The following is a 22,374-nucleotide window of genomic DNA, read 5'->3' as shown; positions in this document are numbered from 1 at the left end:
TTTCTCTGACATGGAGCAAACATCAGTATGGACGAGGTCAAGAATATTCCTTCGTCTTCTTGGTTGATCCGGTCTCACAAAAGAAACCCGGTGCTGCTTTCCAGCTAGGCAGTGCGTGCAACTCTCCAACGCTTGGCCTTTCAACCCGGTCAATAATCCTTTCTTGTTCAGGATCTGTAGTCCTTTCTCGCTCATGTGGCCGAGGCGCTTGTGCCATAGCTCCAAGCTAGGTTCATCTTGAACAGAATTGGCTTCTCGGCCATTGATCTTTCCTTGCATCACGTACAAGGAGCCTTCCTTCTTACCTCGGGCCACGACCAAGTTTCCCTTGGCCAGCTTCCATCTCACACTACCGAAGTAGTTCACTAACCCGGCATCATCAAGTTTGCCTACCGAGATTAGGTTCAAACGCATGTCAGGAACATGCCTTACGTCTTTCAACACAAGTCGGCATCCGACATCTGTGGTCAGAGTTACATCACCGACACCAACAATCTTGGTGGTCACTTGATTTCCCATCTTCACGACTCCAAAATCACCACCTCGATAAGAGGAGAAAAAACTTTTGTGTGGAGTAACGTGAAAGGAGGCGCCAGAGTCAACAATCCAGGTGCAGTCATCATATGCAACATTCAAATAATTATCCTCTCCAAGGAGGAATATCTCGGCATCCGAGTTGGCAGCCACCGCAGTGGTGCTCTTGTCTTCCCTCTTCTTGGGAATAATCTGATCCGGCTTCACAGAGTCGTTCTTCTCATCATTCTGCAGGGTCCAGCAGTCTGGCTTCTTATGGCCTGTCTTTCCACAGTAAAAGCACTTCAACTCATATTTTGGCTTTGACCGACCTCTGGACTTATCTCGTCTGTCACGACCTCTACCCCGGCTTTTGCTTCTACCGCGGGAGTCGACTTTCCCTTTGTTCTCAGCAACATTGGCCTCAGACGTACTCGAAGTACCTCGTTCTCTTCTCCTGGATTCTTCGCCTAGGAGGCTATCTGTCACGACATCCATCTTCAATTTTCCATCTGGAGTCGAGTTATTCAGGGTCACCACCAGAGTATCCCAGCTTTCTGGCAGCGAACTCAACAACAGCAATGCCTGCAATTCTTCATCAATTTTCATATCAGCCTTTGACAGCTGATTCACAATACCTTTGTAGGTGTTCAGGTGTTCAATCATGCTCATGTCGTCTTTGTATTCAAGTTTCACAAGTTGGCGAACCAGATGTGCTTTGTTCCTGGGAGTCTTCTTTTGAATCATGGACTCTAATTTCGTCCACAACTCATACGCGTTCGTGAATTCAGACACGTGCTCAAAGAGGCTTTTATCAATATATTTCCTGATCGTGGCTACCGCCTTCCGACTCAGGATCTCCCACTCTTTATCAGTTTTTCCTGCTGGTCTCTCATCAAGGATAATGGGCTCATGTAAATCTTTGCAGTAGAGATGATCTTCCATCATCGGTCTCCAATAAGTGAAGTTGTCTGCGGTCAACTTGAACATATCTCCATCATGAGTTATGCCACTGGTCTTCATCTCGTCTCCCTCAGAACCAGTCGAACTCGGGCTCTGATACCACTGTTGGGAAAACTCGGTTCCCTCAAAGCTCGGCTCAGGGGCCTTTGTGCGGAAGTCAATCAACAAGATCCTGATCTCGAATCTCGGCAATACCTCGGCCTGAACTTCACCAAGTCAGGCAGCGCAGCGGAAAAACAATACGAAAAACAGGAGAGAGAGAGAAGAAGAACACAACCAGATTTAACGTGGGAAAACCTTCTCCAATGAAGAAGTAAAAACTCACGGGACCTAGTCCAGATCAAAAATCCACTATGAAAATAATGGTTACAAAGAATCAAATACACCAATGTGGTGGTTAACTCAACCTCTCCAACAATGGTGATAATCAAACTACCCTAGAGATGTTTCACTCAAACTCTCTCTAGAGATCTCTCAAATGCAAAGCATAAAGCTTTACTCAAACAATCAAATAATTTTTCTCTCAAATTTGTTCTTTCAAATATAACCTTTCAAATCTAACCTAGCCTCAACCCTCAACTAATGAGTATATATAGAGGAGGTGAAAATTAGGGTTAGGATTTTTAAGAAACCCCTCAAATGGGCTTGGGCTTAGCGTTGAAGGAGGAAGCCCAACATCATCTTCTTCTTTCATGTTCTTCTTTACTGTTTTGAATAATTAACTTCGCATGCTTTGCTTTTGTATGTAGCACAGTTTCAACATGACTTGAAAACCGGTTTGCGGGTTTTGATGAGAACCGTACGAGTTAAATGGATTCTGAATGTAAGCAACTCAAATTCAAGAAAATAAATAAACTTCAAACTTTTGAAATGTATCAGATATATCTTATTATTTAACTTCTAGTTTTCATATATGACAAAGCATTGCGAATATTTAAAAGGTAATATATGATCTGATCTTTTATTGATGTTTTTCGAAAGTGCTTCGTTAATTTCCAATACATTTCAGAAAAGAGATTTTGAGAGTTTTTTCATAAAGTATTTTCAAAAATAAAAAATTATAAGACTTTTTTTTTCTTTATTTGGAAACTTCAAATATTTATTGACTCTTCTATCAAAGATACATAAAGCAATAACTTATATATAGATAAATAAAATCTAATTTGAATATTATAGTTGCAAAAAGAAACATAAATACACAATACTGATATAAATTTGAAAATAGTAAAATAAATATGTTATAAAAGTATCATAATCCTTAGACTCGCACCCAAACTCTGGATTAATCTCATAGACGACTCAAAGAGTCGAACCCGTGAGAATACCGAAAGATTCTAATTCGCCTCGAAGAGATAATTACGATCAATTTTTTTTAAAAAAAAATGTTATAAAAGTTTGAAGCTCATATAAAATTTCTTACATTATCACGGTTAGTTTGCCGAAGTGATGGTTTATAGCCTGAGAATTCCTATAATAAACCTGAGAATTCCCATTTTTTATTCATATTCTTGGTTGGAATGATGGTTTATAGCCATCAAGCAACCAAGATTGATTTTTGTTCTACCGTTAATCTTTGATATTCCTCTGAGAAAATATCTATTTAAAATCTCTAATGGTATTGAAAGAGAAATTGAATGAAATTTTTTTATAGAAAGTTAAGTGATTGAAAAAATAGAAAATAAGTGATTCAAAGAAAAATTATAAGGGAGTTCTTGAATTTTTCTCTTAAAATAATTATCAAAATGCAATTAAATGAAGTTAAAAATTTATCTAAAATAAAAAAACTGAAAAAGTAACAACCATAATATTTCCAATTTCTAAAAATAATTCAATTAACATGTCAAAATAAATATAATAATCTTTTTTTTTTCTACCTAGTTACAATATAAGAATGAATCGGCTACGTTTTGGGTAACTTATGAATTAAGAAATGGGAGTCGTTATTCTAGACGAAGATGGACAATTATTGAGAGGGAGTGGAGGTCCGGAAACACCTTCTCGGGAAAAACTCCAATGCTCTTTAATTTCGGTTTTCGCCAATTCACTTTAAATGTGGAGCCAAGCCAAAAGAGGCAACAAGCACTCACACATCTTTATTATTAGCTTTTCTTTTATTAGGCATTATTTGACCTTAAATATTTCGTGTTTGACTAGTTGCTTGTAACACTTGCCAGCATTAGAAGAATTAAAAAAAATGGCATACTTCGCGGGACATACCTCGCTACCCAAAACCCATTTTTATCAATGAGAGTTGGTAGTTGGCACTACTACCGGAATCTTCTGCCCATATTAGTAATTAATTTGATGAAATTTGGTTTGTTTCTAAAAGAACCACCTCTTCGTTTTAAGACGAGCCAATCTTGGCAATGGCATCCACAAAGTTTTGCAATTCCAATCACAATGTTAAAACTGTAATATAATCTTTTCTTTTCTTTTGTCAAAACTTGCTCTGGTAGAGTACTAAATTCAGCACTGTCTCTGTAGTTCTTTCTGAACAAACGAGTTATTAGTAGCTGTTTGGTATGAGAATTTTGTTAGAAATCATGGGAAAGTAGGTGAGGCAAATTGGTTTTCAACGTTTGATACGAGGAAACTAAAAATAATATGAGGAAACTTTTTTTTTCATCATTCCATTTTAAATATGATATTCCTAAATGAAAATACTATATGATACATGGTATTTTTATTTTCTCATAATATCAGTAGAATTAACCCAACAATTTTAAAAAAAAAAATCGACCTACCAAACATCTTTTCATAACTTATTTAGGAAAAAAAATTTCTTACCATATTCGCAAAAATCTTTTTTTCCCGAAACAAAAAATATATATCCTCTATCAAGCGCCTTCTAAGAATATTCTTCTAAAGATTGGATTTTGAGTTCAATTTTTCGCAAAACTCTTTTTAGCTAGACGTGAAATTTTTTTCCTCCAAGTTTCAATAAGGGATTAGTCTCGTTCTTTTTCAAGTGATAATTATCCAATACATCATATGCTTTACTGAGGAGTTAGCTTTCAAAGGCAAGGTAGTGGAGGGGATTAAATGAGAATATTGCCTAGTTATAGGGAAAAAAAAAGGGTTTTTAATTCTTTTTCTAAGTTTTAATTAGCATGATGAATATTTTAGGTGATATGTAGTTTGTTAATTACTTTTTTAGCTGATATATTTTTATTTATAATTATAAAAATATTATATTATTTTTTCAAAAATGTCGCGAAAGAAATTATGAAAATAATTTTTAATTTTACGATTCATTCTATAAATACTTAAAAATAAAAAAATACTTTTATAGTGAGTTTGACGTTTCTCATTTTTATCCCAACAAAAAATTACTAATAAAAACATATTAAATAAAAATAAATAAATCAAACACAGTGTGCTCACCGGTGAATTGTGCTAAGCTTCGCAAGTTTCCTTGCTCTTTCCTTGTTCCACGAGGCAAACTAACATTCCTAATGCCACAGCTCATACAATGTGCTGCTTTTGTGGACGTGAGGGATCTTAGAATAAAATGCTTTACTTTCTGTGTCGTTCAAAACCCTTTTTATGTGACTTCATCTTCGACTTGGAGAATGTTCTTTGATTAACATGTAAGTAAAAGCTGCTTGGTAATAAATAAGTGGTTGCATATGAGTTGAAGTGATTTTTATTCAAATGTTCATTTTTAAAAATATAAAAGTAGCAACGTATATTCCGTTATTAATTTATGAATTCGAGAAATTTTCAATTAACATTACTTTTAACAATGTTGTGAACATTGTTCTAAAACGACGTGTTAAAAAATACTTCTAGTTTTATTTAAAAAATTTGAAAATAAATTTTCTTATGATGTATTATTTAACATGACCATGTATTGTTATATATTTTTTTCCTCTCATCCTTTTTTTTTTTTTAGCTAACCCAATCCTAAACCCCTCTCAAAAGTGATATACAGGTATGTGAGGATCGAATTGAGACGTTTTTTTTCTCCACTTACTCAACTTTTTTATTATCAACTGAACTATTATCGTTTAGTTTTTTTTCCTCTCATCCTTTATCACTAATAATTCACTCTTACATGGTCATATTAAGTGGGCGATTGGATGGTTTTATGTGTTTGGATAGTAATTTAAAAAAAATAAACAGAATTAAAAAAAGTTAAAATAATATTTTTTCTCATAAAAAAAATAAAAGGCAAAAGTCAAATAATTTTTTGAAAATTCAATTCTATCCCAACTCCACTCCACCCTACTAACACATTTTATATATAAAAAATGAAGAAGTGTTTGTCATTTTAAATAACATAATTTTATGTCATGTTTAATGAAATTACATTATTTTAGTATATTTTTGCATTCTCTCTCCTTCACTTTCTTTTCTTCCTAATTTTATAAAATATAAAAAATGTAAAAAAACACAATTTTTTTTTTACCAAAACAACTTAATTTCATTAAAAATGACACAAAATTGTGTTATTTAAAATAACAATTACTTTTTCCATAAAAAATTCTTATTAATTTTAATATCCAAATAATTTTGTTATTTAAAAATATTTTTTATCTATTCCATAGAAATATAAAATAGTTTTAATTTTAAAAAATATCATTTAAAAGAAAACCATAAAAATCCTTTTTTTTTTGTTGCAATAAAAAAATCCATTTTTTAAAAGCCTGTGAACTGTTATTTGAAAGCATTGAAAATTGCAAAATATTGTATACTTTGAACTTTACGGTTTTACCCTCAAATGTTGGCATCTCCCTCCTTTATATATTTCCCGTTTCCCCCTCCTTCGTTCACAAAAAAGAAGCAGTCTTTAAAGTTCCAACATGGCAATCATGTTCTCTACCTCTGCAATTCTTCTATCATTTCTTGCCCTCTTCCTCGCATTTAATCTTGCAAGTGAGTTTTCAACCAACCTTCTTGCAACCCCATAATTATCTGAATCTTTTGTATTATTACTCAACAACACCAACGTTCTAAAACCCACCTCTGTTCTGCGATTATCCATCCATGTGTTTCCTTTATCTACCGGCACGAGTTGTCTTCACGTTCTTGTCGTCATATTTGTTGTTTTCTATTTACCTATGTTGACACATCTTCACATGAAACGTTTCCCATTTTATATATTCTTTCAATTTTATTTTATTTTTAAAATATTTGCAATTTCAGCTTCAAGATTCATTCTTCTTTTCTTTATTTGTCTAATTTTCATATATTTTTTTACTGTGTCTTTTATTTTGTTACTGTGTTTAACTACTGAGTAACTCGATTTAGATAAACAAGAAAGTGAAGTTACTATTATTCTGTGCAGATTCTGAATCATTCATAGGAGTGAACTATGGACAAGTCGCCGACAACCTGCCACCGCCGTCAGCCACCGCGAAACTACTCCAGTCGACCTCCATCGAAAAGGTCCGGTTATACGGATCCGACCCGGCCATAATCAAAGCTCTGGCGAACACCGGGAAAGGAATCGTGATCGGAGCTGCGAACGGCGACATTCCAGCACTTGCCGGCGACCCCAGCTTCGCGAAAAACTGGGTCAGCACGAATGTTGTTCCTTTCTACCCCGCCAGCAACATCATCCTCATCACTGTTGGCAACGAGGTTATAACCTCGAACGACCCGAACCTGATGAACCAGATGTTGCCGGCGATACAGAACGTCCAAAACGCCCTCGATGCTGCTTCTTTGGGTGGGAAAATCAAGGTCTCTACGGTGCATTCCATGGCGGTTCTGAAGAGCTCTGAGCCTCCTTCCGCCGGAAGATTCGACCCTGGCTTCACCACCGTTTTGCAGGGTCTGTTGTCGTTTAACAACGCCACTGCTTCACCCTTTGCCATCAACCCTTACCCTTACTTCGCGTACAAAAGCGACCCTGGCAGAGCCGATAACCTAGCCTTTTGCCTTTTCCAACCCAACTCGGGCCGAGTTGACTCAAACACCAATATCAAGTACATGAATATGTTCGATGCTCAGGTGAGTCAAAATAATGTGATTTCTAGTGTCTTTATAATACATTTGTTAAGAGATATAATATAAATCATTAGTTAAACCCTTGGGGTATATTTTATTGGAATATAAAATCATTCACTAGTCTTTTAACAAGGGCAATTAGAGTTTTCATATTTTGAGTTCGATTATTGGGGTGTGTTAGCTTTTAAGTTTTGAAAGAGTTGGTTCATTACATTATTGAAGGTGAGATTGCCTACTGTAAAATGGGAGGAAAAAGGGCTCTGGAGTGAGTGTTTACGATGTCAAAGGTTCAACTCTTTACATGTGCGTGTAAGGTGCTTTATATAGTGGTGCTGGAATGGAGTGTGTGGTTTTGGGATCATCATTTTAAGTGAGGAGATGCATTTAGTGTGTAAACAGGGCTGGGATTCTGATTAAGCTAATAAATGAGGTATGAAGCTATGTGGGGTGAGGGACACGGACAGAACAAGTGATAACATGCATGTTATGTTTTGTGCAGGTTGATGCTGTTCGGTCTGCTCTGGATTCTATGGGGTTTAAGAATGTTGAGATTGTGGTTGCGGAGACTGGGTGGCCCTACAAAGGAGACAGTGATGAGGTTGGACCAAGTCTTGAGAATGCTAAGGCTTACAACGGTAATCTAGTTGCACACCTGCGATCCATGGTTGGGACCCCACTGATGCCAGGGAAATCAGTGGACACATACCTCTTTGCCTTGTATGATGAAGACTTGAAGCCTGGACCGGCTTCTGAGAGAGCCTTTGGCCTTTTTAACACTGATCAATCCATGGTCTATGATGCTGGCCTCTCCAAGCAGCAGAGTCAGGCTAGTACCCCAGTGCCTGTAGTAGCCCCGGTATGAATTCTATGACTATATTATACCCCTATATTAAATATTGTCATTAATTAATGGACATGATCACATGAATTAGCCACCATTTTGCAGTCTTTGATCAATTTCGTAGTTCTCATCTTGAAGCTGTTCTAGACTTGTAGTCTAGCAGTATTTAACAATGTATTTCTTAATTTGATTGAAGACTCCGGATGTGTCAAAATCTCCAGTCAATACAGTGTCTCCAGTGATTCCAGCTCCAACTGGCCGTCAAGGTCCAACACCAAATAGTCCAACACCAAATAAAGCAGAACTCTTAAATGGACATGAAGCCACCATTATGCAATCTTTAATCTTCTTCACAGCACTCATCTTAATGCTGTTCTAGTAGTATTTAACAATATGTTTTCTTTAATTTGATTTCAAGACTACTCCGGATGTGTCAAAATCTCCGTTGACTCCAACAACGCCGAATAATAAAGCAACATGGTGTATGCCAAAAGCAGGAGTAACAACTGCGCAATTACAAGCAAGTTTGGATTATGCTTGTGGGCAGGGTATAGATTGTAGCTCAATTCAACCAGGAGGAGCTTGTTTTGAACCAAACACATTAGCAAACCATGCTGCATATGCCGTGAATCTCTTCTATCAAACTTCTGGACGAAATCCATTGACTTGTGATTTCTCCCAAACAGCCATTTTATCATCGAACAATCCAAGTAAGTTCCCATGTTATTCCTTTACAGTTTGTGTTGACATTACGGGGATCAAATCATTTGATTTTATTTAATTAGGACTCAACACCATGCTATCTTGATGATACATGCGTTGCATGAAAGTTTATGTTGTACTTTGTTCCACAAAGGATCATATGCTCTGACTTCTAACTTATTTAAAAAAAAAAAAAAAAAATTATGGCTGCTTTTGGTGTAGGTTTGGTTTTTACCTTGATTGAGTATAGTGAGATCATCCCACTAATTCAACATGCTCACTTTACAAATTTTGTTCTTTTGTTTATTTTGTAGGTTACAATAATTGCGTTTATCCTGGAGCAAATGCCTAAACTAAAAAGCAAGAAAGTAAATAAAGGAGGGCACTTTTTATTGTTTTAATTATTCTCTCTTAATCGCTAAGGAATGTTCTGGTTCTGGGAGCTCTCCGAAATAGAAGAGTGTGCATGTATGAAGGAGGATTTTCCTCTATTTCTTGTGTTACCTTTTTTTTAATGTCTCTGTCAGATGCAAGATGCTGCATTGTTTATGATGTGTGAACTGTGAAGCGTTTTTTTGGTATATTATGTTGATTGATTGAGTCATCGTTTGAAATCTTGGGGTCCATGTATATGTACTTGTTCAGTAATATAAATGAAATTTTCCTCTCTTAAATTTTGGCCATGTTTCATTTTGGTCCAATAAATCATTTGTGTTGTTTCAAACTTGTTATTGATCTTATTAAAATATAATCGAAATTAATCACGAATAATGGTTCATTTGACAAAATAAACCTCATACGGATTGACATTATCTACAATGCAGTAGATTAATGTTCCATAATCAATGCGTTTATTTAATCCCTTAAAATAGTATGGAAACAAACAGAAATTGAAAGTCATAGGTCGGAGAAACCAATATGCCACGGTAATTTAATTACTCCTAATTAGGGGAAGATAAAAAAATGTGGTAGTGTTATCAAAAAAAAAAAAAAAAAAATGTGGTGGTCACTGTTCGAGGTGCATAACTATCCGTTTTCCATTACTGCGAAAGGAAAAGGATTAAATGAACAACCTTAAGGAAAAGGAAAGTTATTCAAGTAAAAGAAATATAACCAGCCTTGAGGAACAAAAAAAACTCGTTCTCTACCCGTTATGTTGGGGTAGTAATTTTTAACACGACATGATTATAATACGAAAAATTTGTATTCGGATGTACTATTTTTAAATTCAGTGTTATATTTGTTTTAAGCATGATTGTATTCGTGTCATAGCTTATTAACCTGAATTGACACCTCTACTGGGGTGTTGCCGTTGTTTTTGTAATGTTACCTGCATCACTTTTTACATTAAAAATGCTTGAAACTATGTTTTATTATTGAACTGGAACTTCCATTAGTTAATTCCCCCCCAAAAAAAAGGGTTGTTTTCTTTCGACATTATTACTAATGGTATGTTTTATTTTACTTAAATGCATGTTTAGTGACGCCCAACGTGATTCTGTCAGAAGAATAATATGTTTTATTGTTTTAAATCCAAATTAAGTCTTTTTCTAAAATTATTTTTAAATTAAAAAGAACAAAAATATAAATTTAACATTAGATTAAATTTTTCATACTAAATTTTATTATAAACTTATTTTTGAGATAATTTTTTTAACATAAACTGTTTTAATTTAAACTTTAAAAAAAATTAATTTTATAAAATTGTAAAACTATTTAAAGTCCAAGTTTACAAATACTTACACAAAAATGCAATAGAAAATTCCCTATTTCAACTACAAATACTAAAGCTTTGTTTGAGAGTTGATTTTAGGAGGAGAAGGAGAAGGAAAGGAAAAGGAGGGTTTTAGGAGGGTTTGAAGGAAAGGGAAAGAAGGGGATCCAAGGGAGAGGGAGGGAAAGAAAATTGGAGAATATTCCCTTCTCTTGTTTCGGAGTTCAAAAAATGGTAAGGAAGAAAAGTAGAGGGTTAATGAAATATTTTACCATTTTAACCTTTTTTAAAAATTAATATAACTATTATATTTTACAAATAAATTTAAATTTAAATTTTTTAACAAAATTATTTATGTACTTTTCATACCACTAAGATAGATCATATTTTCGACGAAAATTCCAACGAAAAAGTACTTTTTCCTCATAACACTTTTCGATGAAACGCGACGAAATTTTTTATTCGTCGAAATTTTTTATAAAAATAATTTTTCAAAGGATTTTAGTTTCCTTCAAAAGTTTTTATGAAAATAATTTATAATATTTTTTGACGAAAAAAAGAATTCCGTCAATAATTTTAACAAAACATTTCCCATCCAAAATTTTCGTTGGAAATGTGTTCTAATGAAAAAAAAATTGTCAAAAATTTTGAGGAAAATTTTCCTCTCAAAAATTTCGATGAAATTTAAATTCCGTAAAAAAAATTGACAAAAAAATCTCAAGGATAACTCAGTTGGCAACTGAGCTCCCAAAGGTTTGCTTGAGTCAGGGGTTCAAACCCTGCCTCAAGCAAATTCTTGAAAAATCTTTGGGGTAAGAGGATGTGACTCCCTCCTCGAATGGGGGACTAGTCTCATCCTTCCCCTGGTAGCGAAGCTTAATGCACTCGCTGTTCCAATGAGGGGCTAGCTTATAGGGCCATAGCCCGAGAACAAGGTGACCGGAGGAAGTTGAATGGGGATACCTCCAGGTTATACCAAAAAAAAAAAAGAATTTTGACAAAATATTTTTTCCATCAAATTTTTTTACAGAAATATCTATTGTCAAAATTATTTATGAAAATATTTTCCGTCAAATTTTTTTGATAGAAATGTGTTCTATCGAAAAATTTGACAGAATTTAGATTCTGCAAAGAATTTTGACAAATTTTTTTATGCAAATATTTTCCTTCGAAAAATTTCGATTGAAATGTATTTTGTGAAAATTTTTGATGAAAATATTTTTCATCAAAAATTCCGATGGATATATTTTTGTGTCAAAATTTTTGAGGGAAATGAATCGAGGGAATTTATATTCCAAAAAAAAAAAAAATTTGTCAAAATTTTTTATGGAAATAATTTTTGTCAAAATTTTTTACGTTAATATTTTTGGTCAAATTTTTTGTTGTAAATGTGTTTGTTTGAAAATTTGATGGAAATGTTTTTCGTTGAAAATTTTTACGGAAATATTTTTCGTAAAAAAATTTGATGAAATTATTTTCTGCCAATTTTTTTTATGGAAATGCGTTTCTTCAAAAATTTTGACAAAATTATTTTTCGTTGAAAAGTTTGGCAAAAATGTTTATGTCGAAAGTTTCGACGGAATTTAGATTCTATCAAGAACTTTGACTGAAATTTTTTTCCCCTAAAAAATTTATGTCTGTGATTATGAAAAAAAATTATTCCATTTCTAATTTTGTCTCTAGTTTCGACGGAGATTTTTCGTCTCTATTTTTGACGTAATATGATTTTTGTCAAAAATTTCATCATTATTTTCTAAGAAATTTTGTCTGTCGATAAACTCTGTTGGTATTTGAGACTTTTCTAATAGTAACACATTTAAAAATGATTTACATTTATTTAGTTTTAAAATTTTAATGCTAAGGGAAGATAAGTAGTTTTCATTATTTCCTCCCTTAAACCCCCCAAGTTTGAGGACTTTAATTTTAAGGGTGAGAAGGGTTTTGTAAAAATCTCCAATTTCCTTCCTCCTTTTTTTTTAAACTCACAAACAAGGGAAGAGATTAATAAAAATTTTCTTTCCTTTCTCTTCTAAAACTAACTCCCAAACAAAGCCTAAGGGGTTGTATGGTTCAGGGTTCAAATCATGGATCATGTAACTTCTTGAAAAAAATTTGGGACCAGAGAACGTGTCTCTGTCCTTGAAGGGTATTAGTTTCATCATTTCTCCGGTGGCATAGGGTGTTCATGACAACCATTCTGTTCCCTAACACTGTTTATGAAAAAAAATATTTGATAACATATTCTATTTTTATTCCGAGAATAAGAATTGAGTTTGAAAACACAACAAATAATATAATAAAAAATAATTCATATTAAGCATAATTTTTTTTCGGATCATCACTTTCCTTTCCATATAGTGTGGTGGCGGCATGGCGGTGGTAATGGTGGTGACGGCAGTGGCTGCGGTGATGGAAGTGGTGGCAGTGGTGGTGACAATGATGGTGGTAGTGGTGATGGCATAGAGGTGGTAGTGACATAAGTGGTTGCAACGACGGTGGTGGTGATTGGTGGCGATGGTGGTGGCGGTGGAGTGGTGATGGCATGATGGTGGTGATTGCGGCAGTGGCTACAGAGATGATGGTGGTGGTTGGTGGCAGTGGCGCTAGTGATGGTGTGGTAGTGGTGGCGATGGTGGTGGTGACGGTAGTGGTTGGTGGCAGTGGTGATAGTAGTGGCGATAGTGGTGGTGACGGCAGTGGCTGTGACGATGGTGGCGGTGGCGGTGGTGACAGTGGTATGATGGTAATGATGGTGGTGATGGTGGCGGTGGCATCGTGGAGGTAGTGACGACGACACTGGTAGTGCAACGACTGCGGCGACGATGGTGGTGGAGATGATGATGGTAGTGGTGGAGAGTGATTGAGAGAGACAATTATTTTTCATTTTGTGCTCGAGAACAAAAAAATAGAAATTTTTTTATTCTTTTTTCTGTTCCCCAACAAAAAAATTAAACTGGTTCATTAGGGAACAAAAAAAATAAACCGATTTTACCAAACGAGTTTTCTATACATTTCGGGAGTGCATGACAACCATCACCACCACCTCCACCCATCACTACTACCATGCCACCGTCATCACCACCACAACTACTAGTGCTACCACCACCACCACCACCAATATCACTGTCACCACCACGATCACCACTACTTCCATCTACCACCACCACCATTATCGCAACCATTGTCATCACCGCCACCATCGTCATCACCACGTCACTGCCACCACCACGATGCCAACTCTACCATCACCACCACTACCATTGTTGCAGCAACTACCGTCACCACCACCCCCGCCACTATCATCACCACCCTATCGCCAACACCACCACCACTATCACCAACCGCCACCGCCACCGCCACCAACCACCATCCCCACCACCATTGTCGTAGCCACCGCCATCAACCACCACAACCACCATCGCCACCATTACACCACCACCGCCGCTGCCGCTGCCACCATCATTGTCACAACCACTATCGTCACCACCACCACCATCGCCACCATTACACCACCCTCGCCACTACCATCACCACTGTCACCTACCACCACCACCGCAGCCACTACCACCACTAGGGGTGGCAAAAATGAGCCAACCCGTTGGGTTGTCTCGTAACCCGCACAAAACGAGCCGGGTTGGGTTGGCAAAAATGAGCTGTCAGCTCGATTTAGCCCGACCCGAGCCAACCCGGGCTCAAACGAGCCAGCTCGCGGGTTGAACGAGCCAGCTCGTGGGTTACTCTTTTTTTTTTTTTAATAAAATACAATGGACTTTACTGATGGATTCTCCACTGATGGAATTTACTATATTGGTCGCTTTTGCAGGTCCTTTTTTTTCATGATTGGCTTTTGATTCTAGATGCTTATCGTTGAAATATATAATGGATTTCTTTTATTTTTTATTTTTTGGCTTTATATACGTTTTATGGTTATCGTGAGTTAGAGTAATTCAAAAAATCATGATAATTGACTCCTGTGATTCGTGGAGTGGTTTGTGTTTCATTTAATGTTTTTGGATTTTGTAAACTACTCTACTTGTAGTTGGACTGCAAAATACAATAATTTTATACAGGAGAACAAACCACAAAAATTAAAATTTTTGAGCCAACCCGCGAGCCAACCCACTAGCATCATTTCGAGCTAACTCGCGAGCTTTTTTTGAGCCAACCCTTGAGCTTTTTTACGAGCCAACCCACGAGCTGATTATCGAGCCAACCCTAACCCGGCTCGGGTCGAGCCGGGTTGGGTTTTCTGGCTCGTTTTTTTTTTCGAGCCAACCCAACCCATTTTTTTCGGGCTGAATGCGGGTTGGGTCGGGTTGAGCCGGGTTGGCCCGTTTTGCCAACCCTAACCACCACCACCACCATGATGCCATCACAACCACCACCATAATGCCACCGCTACCATCATCATCCCCACCACCATTGTCGCAGCCACTGCCGTCACCTCCACCACCACCATCCCCACCACTGCCACTGCCTCTGCCACCATTACCACCGCCATCGCCGCAGCCACTGCCATCAAAACCACCTCCACCACTTTCATCACCACTTCACTGCCACCACCACTACCGTACCGCCGCCGCCACCACTATGCCACCACAACCACACCATATGGAAAGGAAAGTGATTATCCGAATTTTTTTTTATTTAACAGGAATTATTTTTTAGAGTAAATACCCTTTTTGGTCCTCAGCAAATTTCACGATGCCCGCTTTAGTCCCTAGCAAATAAAAAGGCCCATCGTGGTCCCTAAGAAATTCAAAATGGACCCATTTAGTTAAAATCGTGGTCCCTCATAAATTCAAAAAAGACTTATATTAGCCCTTAAAAGAACTAAAATGAGTCCATTTTGAATTTCTTAGGAACCACGATGAGCCTTTTTATTTGCTAGGGATTAAAGCGGGTATCGTGAAATTTGTTGAGGACCAAAAATGGTATTTACTCTATTTTTTATTATATTATTTGTTGTGTTATCAAACACTATTCTCATTCTCGGAATAAAAATAGAACATTTTATCAAACACATTTTTTTCCTCAGAAACTGTTCCAAGGCACAGAAATAGAAAAGAATTATTGCTTTTCAGAAGCAGTGCTAGGGAATAGAATGGTTGTCATGCACACCCTTCTATTCCCGGGAACAAAAAAAAAAACTTATTTCGGGAAGGTTGTCATGCACACCCATAGCCCAATGCACCAGTTGTTCCAATGAGGAGGTGTCTTTGAGGCCATATTTTGAGGATAATGTGGTCGGAAGAGGTTGAACGAAGATACCTATAAATTTATACAAAAAGAAAATGGCAAAAAAAAATTTAGTTATTATTATTATTTTGCTAGAATGGCAATAGGGAATTCCCTTAATTAGCATGAAGTGCGCCATAAATTGAAAGGCAAATACATGTAAAAGTATAAAGTTTTGCCAAACCGCAAACGTGGATAGCGTGGTTGAGGTGAAAAGACTACAATAAAAGTGACTCGTCATTAAAACAAGACAACGCTCAACCAAGATAAAAATGGACCACTTTTACCAAAAAATATAAAATAAAAATGAACCACTTCAGCTTACCCAAAAAATTAAAAAGGAAAAAAAAAATTGAACCATTTTTCCAAAGTATAACATAGACGTGGCTCAACATGTTACAAGTCTTAACGCCATGTGATTAATAAACAGAGACACAATCAAACACAATACAACGTTGTTCTGTTACGAGGTTCCGACTATCCCTGAGGCCTGAAGTGATCTCGTTAGAGACACAGAGAGAGATAAAAGGAACAATAATAGGAAAAAAGAAGAAGATGGCTTCAACGAGAGATCTGGAGCTTCTGATTCCGGTGTCAAGCATCTCTGAAAATGGATGCTCTAAATCATCTTCAACTTCTTCATCACCTGGTGTTATCTCAAACCAACATCACTCTGGCCATGAGGTTCGTTTATATCTTCCTTATCCAATTATATCCTGTGTTTTTATGTGAACGTCAAAAGAAGATGCCATAAACGCATTACATAATGACCCTTCTTCTTTCTCCTTGTTTTCTTTTACGAAATTAAATTTCTTTGCTCACTTATTTTATTTTAGGCCTTTTCAAAAGTGATTCGCAGCTGGGCCTCAAAGAAGTTTATGACAGGATGGTACGTACGTTTTGTTCATTTCTATGATTATGTCCTTTTTTTTTTCTTTTTTTTCTGGCTATGTTATAAGATATGCTTTGATGCTGTTAAAAGTGTTAATTATATAGCTGATCTATTTGACTTTTGTGCTTGTGTGTGTGCCATGATTGTGTCCTTGTTAAATGAGAAAGAAACAACAAACATATGATTAATCCCTATGCCTTAAATATACAGCGGAGCCACTATTATATAATTGAGTAAAGAGGAATACGTAAAAATAATACATGGTTGCCGATTATTTTTATGTAGACTACTCTATATACATTAATACTTCAATAATTCTGTTAGGATTTGCATGGTTACCGATTCAGGTAGTGAATGAAAGACAAATCGAAATACTTTTAACTTAGTTCAAATGGTTGAATGGGTGAGAATTTTGGTAGAGGTCTTAGGTTTTATTTTTATGTACCAAAAAGAAATTGAAAACCAATTTTAGTTCAAATGAAGTTTTACTTGTTTATAGAGTAACGTTCATGAAGGATTGACAATAGTAACATTCATAATGCTAGTGACATTTTGGATTTTTGAATTATGGTTTGTCTTCCTTTTTGTGAAACATTATTTTTGACATTCTTATCAGAAATGTAATGTAATTTGCAGTGTCATCCTTCTTCCCATCGCTATAACATTCTATGTCACTTGGGGATTTATCACCTTTGTTGACGGTTTCTTCTCCCCTATATATAATCATCTAGGGATCAATATTTTTGGTAAGTTCTTGCAATCTCTAGCATTGTGATTCATAAACATGAGCTCTTTTCTTTACATTAGTTTAGATTGTTCAAGTCTTTGACCATGTGGTTGGTTATATCTATAAAAGGGCATTGATATATAAGACTCTGATGTATACATGAAGTTTAACCATATATATAGGCAAGCACTGTAGCATTAGGGCAATAAATTGTTACAGGCTTTTAAGAACTTGCACAATAAATGTAGGAGGTTGGCCATATTTTGGGGCAGTGGCAGTGCAATTTTCTAGTTGAATGATATAAATTGCTACAGAGATCCATTTTATAAAAGCAATGCTTCCCTATACATGCCTTTTCTTTTAATTGGAAGCCAGAGGGCGACAGAAAAATCAAGTGATAACCATATCCCTTCCAAAATCAAAATGATAGTTTCATATGATAAATTTCAATGCAATATATCCCTTGCAAAATCAATATCATCAAATATTTATCCCATCTTGTAAGAGATATTATCATGTCTTTTAATTAATTAATTTGGACAATTGGCAGGTTTCGGATTTATTACCTCCATCACTTTCATTTTCTTAGTTGGAATTTTCATGTCATCATGGTTAGGAGCTTCTGTTCTCACCCTTGGCGAATGGTTCATCAAGAAAATGCCTCTTGTAAGCTATATATATGCTGCCTCCAAGCAAATAAGTGCAGCAATATCACCGGGTATATTTCACAATATATTCACCTAATTAATTGTTTGTCCTTAATTTCTTTCATGTATTCAGCTCAATACCTTATTTTCACTTACTTCATAGATCAAAGCTCTAATGCATTCAAGGAAGTAGCCATCATAAGGCATCCTCGTGTTGGTGAGTATGCATTGGGATTCATCACTTCTTCAGTAATACTGCAAAGGAACAGAGATGAAGAAGAGCTTTTTTGTGTTTATATTCCCACCAATCACTTGTACCTTGGAGATATTTTTCTCATTAGCCCAAATGATATTCTGAGGCCTAATTTGTCTGTTAGAGAAGGGATAGGTACGAAGGTTCATGACCAAGTAATACTGGATTATCTTTTTATTTGATTAAGTACAAGAGGAAGAGGAGAGATATTCTTACTACCAAAAAAATTCACTACCAACCCATTGTCTATCTAATTACTATTGGATCAACATTTTTGCCCTCTTTAGAAACTTTTCATTATTCTCTCTTTTTGATCCAATAGTGATTAGATAGGTAGTGAGTTTTTTTGGTAGTAAGAATATCCCCCTCTAAATATAATTTGCTTATGATAGTTTTAACATGCAAGTTAATTTCAATATGTTACAGAAATTGTTATATCCGGTGGCATGTCAATACCTCAAATATTGACTACAGTGGATGCTCAAGCCAAATTGCCCACAAGAAAGCCATCCTTTGCAACATCACAAGTAAAATAATGGTATAGTTTGTGAGAAAAGTATCTGTTTATTTCAACTTTAGTTTTCCCTTAACTAGTAAATAGAATTTTCTGTTTGTCTTCTAGGTTGCCCTTTATAATTATTCTATGACTCAAACCATATGTTCTACGATTGGTTAAAAACTTGGAGAAAGTGATGTGGTCATTTAGGCTAGAGTGAACGCAAACGGACACCTTCCCAAATTCCCCAATCCCAGAAAATAGGCTCTGAAAAAACTGAATGAGGATAAGTAGAAATAGAAAAGTCCTTAATGTGATTGTATTTTTTTTTTCCTTATTGGTTTTATTGCACAATATGCCACTAACTTCTTCTGTGAATAAAAAGAAGATGGTATTTTGACCACATGAATCTAAATTCGGAATCAAAGGTAACGATGAAATTTCATTTTTGTTTTAATTATTATATGACATTAATATTTAATTATTAATTAGATGAAAATTATAATAGGAGTAAATATTTTTTTTGGTCCTTGGCAATATCTACGAAATCATTTTTAGTCCCTGACAATAAAAAAGGACCAAATTGATCCTTAAAATTATTAAAAAAAGGGTCATATTAGTCCTTATGTCAACTCCTCCGTCACTAACGTGGCCCTTTTTGCATACTGTTAGGGACCAATTTGGTCTTTTTTTATTGCCAGGGACTAAAAAAGATTTCGTAGATATTGCCAGGGAAAAAAAATGATATTTACTCTTATTATAACAATAAGAGGTGCAAAACAAATTGATTGTATCGAAGTTGGAGTATGGCAATTGGTGTATACTGTATAGACTATTGGCATCTTTAGATAAATGGGCATTAAGCTCGAAAAGAGTACGAACTTAACTTGGAGATAACTCGGCCGAGTGAAAACAAAACTTAAATTTGAGCCTATATATATATATATATATATATATATATATATATATATATATATATTGAATGAGAGGACGGTTCTTTTAACTCACATGTAAGTAGGGATGTAAATATGTTAGGGTAGGCTTTGACTTAAATAGGTCAGACCTCTATAAAAAATATTAGATCATCTTGGCTTGTTAGCCTGTATAGGCCACAAATTACAAGTCTGGCCTTACTTATATTTAAAAAATAAAAGTTTTGGCCTAGACCTATTAGCCTGTTTAAAGCTATTAAACATTCAATAATTAAAATAATAACTATAATAATAATAATAATTTTATTTAAAATAAATAATATAATATAGGTCGGCCTGTACAAAAAAGCTTATGACCTATTTTTCTAAATAGGTTTATTTAAAAAGCCTAAGCCTGTTCTATTTTACTATTTATAATAGGCAAAGTATGGCCTAATATATTACACCCCTATGTGTAAGATTAAGAAGTCTTATTATCCATTTCATTCATTGATTTTTGTCCATTTAATGGCTGTAATATATTTGAAATTAATAATTAATTAATTTATATAACCTAATAAATTCTAATCATTAGATTGACGAAAATTAATAGCTGAAATGAGGAGTAAGACTTCTTGATCTTATATTCGAGTCAAAATATTGATGTTAATTGAATTAATTATCATTATCTAAATCTTTTTTTTTTTGGTATGCATCATTATCTAAATCTCTATTAGTCCCCTGTTCGTGTATTTTTCACCACAAGTTATAAGTATTTAGTTATAATTGAAAACGAATTGAAGTGTTCTCATTTAAGTTCTTTTATTTAAATAAAAATCAACAATCTTTTGCATTTTTTTGGGGGGAAAGTGCTTATAATCTACTCATGTCATGTATAATAACAGTTGGTTTAAATATTAGTATTATTTAAAAGGGAGACGATGCTTTGATACTGATGTCAAATTCAATTTAACATTAAATGTTAACTCTTCATTCTCACCAATCTGACGATGATAATTATTGAAAATTAATAATTAATTAATAAGTGTGACCCAATAAATTATAACCGTTAGATTGACAAAAAACAACGGTTAAAATTTAATGTCAAACTTTTTAATTTTATACCAATGTCCAAGAATCTTACCTCTATTTAAAATTCATTATTTACAGAAAATAGCAGTTGAACACTAATCAATAGAAATATACGTTTTTTTTTTGGTAGATGGGGAGGGCAGAACGCTCTAAAAAAATAAGATTACTTAGACACAGATAAACTATGATTCCTCGAGGAACCATAGATATCAAAATTCATTAGATGAACTAAATTAGGAGGAGGTTGAATGAAAATTCGCAGATTCTCTTGTTGGGCTAACCCTTGCTTTGCAAACCAATCAACACATTTATTGGTGTCCCAGGAGGCATATTGAACACAGACTTGCCAATCTTTTTGAAACCAGCTTCGAATTCTGGTCACCAGGTGGGGCCTTCTAGCATCATTATCATTACCAGTGAGCATGGAAATAACATTTCTTGCATCTCCTTCCAAGAGTATTTTCTTTATTCCCAAGGTCCATGCAATTTCTAAACTAGTTAGAGCACCCCAAAGTTTTGCATCAATAGGATTACATATTCCTATATGGCGTGAAAACCCCCGGATCCAACAACCCTGAAAATCGCGGATAATGCCTCCACACCCAGCTTTGCCAGAGATAGTATGAACAGCCTTATCAAAATTTACTTTCATCCAATTTTCTAACGGAGGCAGCCATCTCTGGGGGCTTGGTTCTTGACCATTGTGTATGTTATGTGGTTGTAGAGTCGAACACCAAGCAAACTGGACAGAGGCTATATAGTCGACTATAACATTCTGAGGTTGAGTTCGGCTTATACGAAAAATTTGTAAGTTGGATAAACATGAATTTAGATGGAAATTAAATATAACTTGTGGGAATAATTTATATCACGGAAAAATGTATATCATTTTAAAGGATATAAAGTTGTGTTATTTTAAGTAAGAGAAAGAGATAGATTATGGGGAAAGAGAGTATACAAAAAAAAGTAAAGATGCGGGTATCACCTCTTTGTAAGAGTGAAATGACACAAGTTGTGTCATTTTAAAGGACAAACACTTTTTCCCAGAAGAATATATATATTTTTTGTTTCCCCGCGTGTTCCTACTTATTTGGATGAGACTAATCTCCTTCATAGATAGAGTGTAAAGATTTTTGCTATTGGCCCCAAGTTACTTTACCCAAAATTCAAATTTGAGATCATTAAAACTCAACAATTCACTTATTGCATACAACCCAAGTTGCTTTGTCCTCAGTTTATTTTCTTCTTTTTGATTTAGACATATTTAGTCTTGTTTTTCATCTATTTTCATTTTTTCACTTTTAGTCTTTCTTATAATTGTGAAAAGAAATATAAAAAAATAAGACAAAAAATAAGATAAAAAAAGAATAGTAGAAAAATAAACCACTGTTATTAGTTTCCAACATATTTGATTTGATTTTTTTATTTTA

At 34.9% G+C, this 22,374-nt stretch overlaps 2 protein-coding genes across 6 annotated transcripts; both read left to right on the top strand.

Annotated features, from left to right (window-relative positions):
* Nucleotides 1-6,261: 6,261 nt before the first annotated feature.
* Nucleotides 6,262-9,613, top strand: LOC133298145 (glucan endo-1,3-beta-glucosidase 7-like). Of its 3 annotated transcripts, none has more exons than XM_061497385.1 (5): nt 6,262-6,354; nt 6,767-7,434; nt 7,931-8,287; nt 8,691-8,982; nt 9,289-9,613. In XM_061497385.1, the coding sequence occupies exons 1-5, from the start codon at nt 6,282-6,284 to the stop codon at nt 9,324-9,326; spliced, it is 1,428 nt and encodes a 475-aa protein (XP_061353369.1). In that variant the 5' UTR covers nt 6,262-6,281; the 3' UTR covers nt 9,327-9,613. The 3 variants fall into 3 exon arrangements, with proteins under 3 accessions (XP_061353369.1, XP_061353370.1, XP_061353371.1); XM_061497386.1 differs by having other exon boundaries at nt 7,931-8,289; nt 8,729-8,982; XM_061497387.1 differs by lacking the exons at nt 8,691-8,982; nt 9,289-9,613 and adding an exon at nt 8,469-8,684.
* A 1,629-nt stretch (nt 9,614-11,242) lies between these two features.
* On the top strand, nt 11,243-19,222 carry LOC133298144 (protein LIKE COV 1-like). 3 transcript variants are annotated; one of them, XM_061497384.1, is made up of 7 exons: nt 11,243-11,254; nt 16,482-16,610; nt 16,763-16,815; nt 17,455-17,564; nt 18,096-18,263; nt 18,356-18,580; nt 18,872-19,222. In XM_061497384.1, the coding sequence occupies exons 2-7, from the start codon at nt 16,482-16,484 to the stop codon at nt 18,979-18,981; spliced, it is 795 nt and encodes a 264-aa protein (XP_061353368.1). In that variant the 5' UTR covers nt 11,243-11,254; the 3' UTR covers nt 18,982-19,222. The 3 variants fall into 3 exon arrangements, with proteins under 3 accessions (XP_061353368.1, XP_061353367.1, XP_061353366.1); XM_061497383.1 differs by lacking the exon at nt 11,243-11,254 and having other exon boundaries at nt 16,376-16,577; XM_061497382.1 differs by lacking the exon at nt 11,243-11,254 and having other exon boundaries at nt 16,376-16,610.
* Nucleotides 19,223-22,374: the final 3,152 nt, after the last annotated feature.

Source organism: Gastrolobium bilobum, unplaced genomic scaffold, assembly GCF_033153095.1.
Source record: "Gastrolobium bilobum isolate Gb01-03AN ecotype WA unplaced genomic scaffold, APGP_CSIRO_Gbil_v1 utg36536, whole genome shotgun sequence".
Lineage (NCBI taxonomy): Eukaryota > Viridiplantae > Streptophyta > Magnoliopsida > Fabales > Fabaceae > Gastrolobium > Gastrolobium bilobum.
The sequence above is the reverse complement of the archived record's forward strand: the minus strand, read 5'-3'. Positions and strand labels throughout refer to the sequence as shown.